This window comes from Chamaea fasciata, unplaced genomic scaffold, assembly GCF_029207755.1.
Source record: "Chamaea fasciata isolate MVZ Bird 193981 ecotype frontalis unplaced genomic scaffold, bChaFas1.0.hap1 SCAF_5, whole genome shotgun sequence".
Lineage (NCBI taxonomy): Eukaryota > Metazoa > Chordata > Aves > Passeriformes > Sylviidae > Chamaea > Chamaea fasciata.
The window spans coordinates 22,817,185-22,825,087 of record NW_027094090.1 but is presented as its reverse complement, the minus strand read 5'-3'; the positions used below and the strand labels follow the sequence as shown (position 1 = coordinate 22,825,087).

The window sequence follows — 7,903 nt, the reverse complement described above, 5'->3', positions numbered from 1 at the left end:
TGGCAAATGAATCAATACCTTATCAAGGACCAGAAGTAGTGATTTTTCCCTCCTAAAAGCATGTTCAACCCCACAGAAACAGGCACAGTCTCATGGAGTCAGTATAGTCACTGGGCTGAACACAAAACTTGGTGCTGCAGGAAGTGACCCATTTTTCTGATACAGTTGCATCCTTGAGTGCTCTGTGAAAAATGTTAAGGAGCATCTCTAGTTGTTTGCTGCAAGAAAGATTTACTTCATTACCCTTCATGCTGCAGAGAACAAAAATCACACCATCCTTCTCCAAGTACTCCTGTAAAACTAAGGAAAAAAAAAAAAAGAGGAAGCAGTTTTCACTGCCTTAAGTATCTCTAAATGTTCCTGTCTTGCCAAGCAACCTCTCTCCTACATAGATCCTAAAGCTGTACAGGAAAAGAGCAGGCTCACCGTAACCTAGTCAAATAATTTTAAGGTGCTTTGAAGAAGCCCTAGAAAAACAGGCATCTCATACCATGAACAGTCAAAGAAAAAAAAATCTTCAAGTGTTCCAATTTACAGATGAGACCTATTTCTGCAAATGTGGTTAAATACTCAAAATAGAAAGGTATTTTCTCAGAGTGCAGACTAGCTCAAGTAGCCAAGCCCAAGTGAGGTTTTTCTGACTGCAAATGTTCATTGTTGTGGAGGTCCATAAATACTGCTTTGGGAGGTTGGTTCTGTGTCAAGGAAGGTCACCCCAAAGGAATCCCTCTGCTGTTAAAGAAACCTGACTACACCTGAAGGCAGTGCTTAACTCATCACCCAGACAGCCTAACACCAAACAACCTGGGCTCTAACTATCTCTAAATCCCAACACATTCCCCTAGCTTGGTTTGCCATATTTGTTCCTTGATGAGCTCTAACCTGGACACTAGATACACAGGGAATCCCCATGACAGTCTGAACAGTCCTTGTATGGAAAACCTAGGAGTATTTGAAGTATGGCTAAGGGAGCTTCCACAGACACTCCTTGGGTAAAACTTTAAGGGCTGAGGTTTCCTGGAAAAAGGGAATTTTGTATTTCTTTCTACATTACTTAAGTAAAATTCCCTACATTCAGCAGTAATTCACTGCCAAATGTAGCTGTGTACATGTAATCTATAATCAAGAATTCCACAACTGTGGTTTGTACAGACTTTTTTTTCTTAAACAAGGGCAAATGACGACTCAATGCAGTTTGCAGCAAGCACCACTGGTCTCTGCAGCACTCTGAATCCTGGAGTTGCTCTACACGCAGACTTTGTTAGGCACCTGCTCCCTGTCTACACAGGAACCTCACCCCCAGCTACAGCAATGCTGCCCAGGCTGAGCAGAGGGAGGGGTGGAACTTGGCTGTACCTGTGCAGTAACACCAGGCCAAGGCTTCCCAAGCAGAACATACGAAAGGATTCCTGCCAAAAATACTCTAAGCAAAATTTTGGGATGGTTTCTCCTTTTATCTTTTTTTACCTCCCAAAATAAGTATTAGCATCTATAGAAGTACAAAAGCAGAAAGATAATCTTGCTCACAATAGTACCCTTGAAATAATTACACCCACAAGCAGAATGCTAAAAAGCCAACAGCCCACACAACTGAAGAGCTTAATTTCATAAGCCCTTAAGAAGTCTTCTCAGAAGCAATTATTTTAAAAAAAAAAAAAAATCACACTAACATTGCAGTTTCTGCACAACAGTAAGTGGAATGAGTAAAGAAAAGTCAAATTAATTCACGCTAGCAGGAGGACCCTCCCAATGCCCATCTAAAGCACTCCCACCGTAGGACTAAAAAAAAAAAAGCCATTACGGAATTTGAGACAAAAGTAATTTTATTGTATACCAAATCACACCTCACTTTCTTTTTTCTTTTACAAATTCCAAAACAAATGAAAGAATTTTTAAAATGTAATATTATGTGAAAAGCCCATTTGCCACGAACTACTATACTCAGTGGAACAAATATATATTTCAAGAGCGTGGCCAATTGTAAAAATAATCCTATGACATAGACGTTGCTCATAAAAATACAGTAAAATGCACTTTCCCCACCTCAATAAATACATTTTAATCTGTTTCCGGCTGGCATTTTAAGCCACCACGGAGCTCTTAATGAAGCAGTCACCAAAGTAAAATTTTTCCTCAGGTACTTTTACAATTATTGCAATAGCATCCAGAACTGTAAGCGTTTTTCTTGCAGTCTTTTGTTTCTAGTTTCAGGGAAATCATGGACAGGAGAAAAGATTTATCTATAAAAATGTGCTACTCCCATATTGATTCCCATTTTGGAAAGAATGTTTAAGGTTTTCTTCCTTTTTACTAGGAAACAGTCCACAGAACAAACTATTTGAAAGAAGAATTCTCCAGAAAACTAAAGTCTATTGTCCATAGCTATAGTTTCGTTTTCAATCCCTGTTTAATATATTTAAAATTTTAAAAATCATTATGTTAGATAAAAATAGAAGTTTTAGAACATCTTTAAGAACAAAAGCTAAGATAAAAGTCTTGTTAGAAAAAAGAAAATCTCGCCCTTTTTACAAATCTTGCAAATTTTTATATCCAAGTACTAACTTGAATTGTAGCTCTGCTTTCCATGCACACATGAAAACACAAAATTATACATACATAGATCCCTGATTAAGACATTTTCCAAATGGCTTATTAAAAGTCAATTTCAGCTGAAGTCACATTTTGTTTGCTCAAAGCACAGTTGTTTCTTCAGAAGATGAGTATTTCTCTTCCTTACCCACGATGCTTCCTTCCAGGTTCAGTCTACCTGTGATTGAGTCAGTGTTTTACACTTCACACAGCTTGTGACAATGAGTATTACTGTGCCCAACTGAATGAGTGCCTTTTAAAAACCAACATACAAAATCAACTCTTTTTTGCAGCTGAGGACATGGCTAAGGGGCTGACAATAGGCTTATCTTTCTTTGCTGGTCTCCTTCACTTCCATTCATTAGCTGGTTTCTGACACATAAGAAGACTGGTATATTTGGTATATTTGATGGAACAGAACAAAAGTAACAACAAAACAAAAAATCCTCTGTGACTTCGCAGATTCATTGCATCACTTATAGCTCTTCCATTTCAAAATGCGTATTAAAGCTGTTTGCCATGGATGCATGTTCAAAGATCCTGGTCAGGCTTGGTTTCAGTAGCTCCATGGAACGACATGACAGCTCCTGCGAGGTATCACTCTTCAGTGCTATGATCTGATCTGCTCTGGGATCCCTTCTGTCATAGTACAGAGCCCACAGCAAAGTAATAGTGAGGATCATAGCCAGGATCTGCGTTACTCCAATAGAGATTCCTAGAAATCTCAGCACTTGCAACTGCTTCGTCCCCCTCAAAAATGTGTACATTTTTTTACCACATCCCTATAAAACAAAAATAGATTAAAAAACAGTCAGTAATATTCGGGTTGCAGTTCCAAAGGCTTAGCTCATCCATACCCACTGCTGTCTTTCCTGGCTCCCAAGAATCTCTCTCTCACTTCCTTCAAACAATACTTTGCAAATTATTTTGCCTACTTTTTAACTGCTTCCACGATGCCCACTTTAAGTTTTCTCATACACAGAGACTTTACTGCAAGGATCTGTGCTACTTTTCAATTCAATTTCAGAAATCACTCAAACTTGATCTGAATTCCTATCAACTCTCACTAATTGCTAAAGAAACTCAACTGGTTTTGTGAAGGTTTAAAAAGCCATTAAAGTCCACTTTATCATCTTGTTTCTCTCCTTAAATTGAAGATCTTCAAAGTTGTCTATTATTTTAAGCTCTTTTAGACGTTTTCTACAGATAATACTACACTCTGAAGCTGAAACAGTACTGTAGGAAAGATCTGTGGACCTGCATAACCTCATCAGAAAACATCCCGTGAAAACTATGTTACAATGTTCTAAGTTGATATTCACAGAAATGGAATTTAGCTCTTTCCAAACCTCCAATGCAGGCTCTACAGTTTGCTTACATGGCCAACTAACTACCACATAAGGCTTCAGAAAAGCTCCCAAGTCCTTGCAAGGCTGCATGGATCCACAAAGAGACAGCAGCTTTGGAACCAGTGGCTAACAGTGCAAACACAAGTTACAATGCTCGTGGCTCAGTAAGGGCAATGCCTGTCTTAGAGACGATAAACCATGAAGAGAGGGGCCTCTGCTACTCTGCATGATGCTTATTCTCTATTCTAAGCTTTGCAGGGTTTCAACTGCAGGTAGCACAATTATCAAAGCAACATAAATATCAAGGGGAAATTCAGAGTAACAAACTGGATGGGCACTGGTCCCGGAAGCAGACATCAGGAACCCATCAAAATAGGCACTGTCTTGAGAATGTTATTCTTTGCATTTACATCCTCGCTTCATTTTTCTTTTGGCTTTTCTAAGAAAATAAAGCAATTGATCAAAGTGATGGAATCTGAAGACAGGACATGATAAATAACACTTTTCAATCACACTTAAATTCCCAAAGCAAATTTCCCCAAAGCCAATTTCAAATGCTACAGTCCTAAATGTATGTGATGAAAGGTCCAATTTTTGCCACACACAAAATTCACACTGCAGTCAATCTTTAATTTTCATTAAGGATCTAAATAAAATTAATGTACTCCATGATAATTGTACCAGAATAAATTACAGGATATCAATGTCTTTGCTCATTTCACTGTTTCATTTTCTAAACAGCAGCAAAGACACAGAAAAGGAGAAAGTATGCATTCCTTGAAATTTCAAAAGAAAAAAAAACCAACACTGTAGCAAAAGCAATGTAATTGGACTTGAGGTGGGGGACAAAAACTCAAGTTGGCATCTTCTTTTCTTCAACTGGAAGGCAGTTGTAGTTACACCATTTCCCAATTTTTTGTTAATTACAGAGAAACTGGCTGCATTGTAATACTTTTGATAACTTAAACAGATGAAGGTGCATGCTGGTCACAATTTAAAAATGTTTCACCACAGCAATATTCAAACTCAGTTCATTTGTTGCCTAGAGAAAACACCCACTAGCAGAGAGCAGTAACATTAATGCCTACATCTCCTGCAGTACCCAGACACATAACTGAGACAGATTATGCCCGATCTAGGTGGACTGTTTTCCTCCATTTAATGATATTCTTAGAGCTCTCCTCTAATACACATTCAAAATCAGTTTCAAAACTGAGAAAAAACAGCCAGCCCTGTTAACACCACATTCATGCATTTTATTTCTGCTTATGTGACACTTTCATAATTGGTAGTCTGCAATTAAACAGTACATAAATACACTTCTCCCTGCAAAAGTTTGTCACTAAATGGGGAAGAGCTCTCGACAAATCAAATAAAGTATAAAATCTTGAAGCAATCACTCAGAACAATCAGCTTCAGATTCCTACAAAGCTTCAGATTAAAGGCCTGATTCATTCACTTTATACTTTCAGTCTTGAAATGGAAAAAAGCATGCATTTCTTATTTAGCATATATAACTGATTTACTTCATCACAGAATAAGAACCTGAACTAAGGTACTTCACTGAGGAGAAAAGATAAGCCATCACAAACTCAACTAATCTTTTGTATACTCAAATTCTGAGTATACTCAAAAGCATATTAAAGCAAATTGTAAAACTAAATATTGAAACAAACCAAAATTAAAACAGAATTAATTTAATTAAAATGAATTTTGAGTATACTCAAAATTATGCCAGAAACCAAAATAAAATATTGAACATGCAAGTTTGATTTTTTTTTTTTTTTTAAGATATCAACCCCCACCACACATTATATCTACACGGAAGTTCACGATCACAAGATGGTCAGAGCTCCTCTTGTTCTCAGACCACAACAAACCTCCAAGGCCACATCAACATCTTCACACTTCCCCCACTACCAAACTCTTTCTAAGGTCAGTCTGTTCATAAAACTGCACCAAAGGTGAAGCTCATCAAAATAAAAGCAATTCAAGAAATTGAAAAATAACTTTCAATATCCAACAGGGAAAATATGATTCCTGCCAGAATTACTTTCAAGCAGAACTGTAATTCACCTTTCTTTTTGCTAAAATTAAATTGTGAAGGATTCCAGCTTAGACTATAGAAAGTTTTGAGTTCCCAGAAAAAAAATCACAGCACAGCTACAAAAAACCACATTTATCAGTCCCAGACAAACCAAACTGCAGTTTTCTGAAGTACTACAAAGAATTTTTCTGAAGTACCAGAATGGACTTGCCAAATATTTACATAAATCAATTTTAGGCTAGTGAAGCTAATCTTATCGGACTCCCTCTCAAACCACAAGACTATGCAAGTTTGGCTTGAATCACTTTCTAACAAGGCTTTTTTCCTTCAGTTCTCCAAAGCAGAAGTTAGGCAGATTAGTCTTGGAAGTGTAAGTTGGTTTTGCATAATACCGATAAACTTATTAGCAAGTATACTGTAAGAGTCTGAGAGACACCCCACAGGCAAGCACCATGGAAAGAAACATTTTGCCAACAAAATATTATACATATCTCAAAGAGAAATGAAGTATTTTTGTGGCTGATACTACCAAACACAGCCTGTCCCTTTTTGGAATGGGTTCTGCAGTAGAGAACCAAAAATAAATTTTTGCTAAGTGCTGAATCCATCCAAAATGCTCTGCGGTACAATAGGGGAAGAATGTGCCCTTCAGATTTCTTTAGAAAAAGAAGCCAAGCACCCTTTCTTTTATGAAGTGGGTCTTAACACAGCCCTTATGTCCTACATAATCATCATCTTTGGCTATTAATTTTCTCCAAATAGAACCAAAAGAACTTGAACATATTAAGTGCTCAGAGAACCATTTTCCTGGAATATGGCACGGGCATTAAATGTTAGCAAAAGAGGTGACACAAGAAAACCTTGCACTTTGGACACTACATTCCAATGTCTAATAATTCTCAGAAATTTTTGAGCTTCCTGTGCTCAAAGAGCAGTTTTTCATTGAGTGACACTGCTTACACACTCCTGCCTTTTCAGTCAGGGGGCAAATGAATGTTCTACAGTTCTACTATACTCCTTGGAGGCTCTGTACAACAGATTTGTCTGTATGGTATTAACAGCAGCAACAGTATTACAAAAAGCAACCATTATTGCAGAGTGAGCCACAATTTCTAGTTTTTCAAAATGTGTGACTGGCAGGCCCCAGAAGAAGCCTGAATGGCCTTCTCATTCAGGGACTGACACTTCTAAAGCATAACCACTGCTGTCAGTGCTGGGAGCCTTGCCAGAAGGCGAGAGAGGGTCTACAAGGAGCTGGTGGAAAAAAACCAACCTCTGCCACTGTTTTTAAGGTTCCTAGCATAGACTGGCCTTCCGAGGCACTTGCCTTTTGGCAGCTCTATCCTCCTTCTTCCTAGTGGAAGTATACAGCCTCCTAGGATGGATGCCTCAAAGTCCAGATTAGATTAAATAATGTCTGTTCATAGAGTCAATATCACACAAATTCATTTCCCCAAAACTTGACTGTTTCCTGGCAATAGCTAATATTCAGATCTGTCTGCTTCAGAGGTGTTGCTCCCTAGCTCCTAAACAAGAGCTATGCAATAGTTTCTTGTAAGAACGGGTTTTAAACAGCCTCCGAGACTGGGAAAAAATAAAACCGTATTTTGGGTACTCTTCCATAATGCAGAGCTACACCATCCACTGAAGAAACATTCATGCTGAAGCATCTCAAAGCATGATTCTAAGGCCCATCCTCCTTCCTACGCATCCTGTATTACTCTAAAAGCAATCCAGTGAAGAATGCACCTCTTCTCAGATCCTCACAACTATGTGATTGAGCCAAGCTTTCTGTCTGCCGTTGGACTACTTGGACTGTTGATCATTCTGCTGTTACCGAATGTACAATTATAGGTCTTCAGAGATCTACTGGCATAAAAGAATGGTGGCTAACAGAGTAGTTTTCAGACAAAGGTGA

The 7,903-nt window shown here is 38.1% G+C and overlaps 1 protein-coding gene across 3 annotated transcripts in view; it reads right to left on the bottom strand.

Moving 5' to 3' along the window:
• Positions 1-1,805: 1,805 nt before the first annotated feature.
• Positions 1,806-7,903, bottom strand: part of TSPAN12 (tetraspanin 12) — a 40,515-nt gene continuing 34,417 nt past the window's right edge. For all 3 annotated transcript variants that reach the window (XM_066183031.1, XM_066183033.1, XM_066183032.1), the window contains one exon: positions 1,806-3,371. In XM_066183031.1, coding sequence (XP_066039128.1) covers positions 3,066-3,371 — 306 coding nt within the window. In that variant the 3' untranslated portion in view covers positions 1,806-3,065. The remainder of the gene's footprint in view (positions 3,372-7,903) is intronic.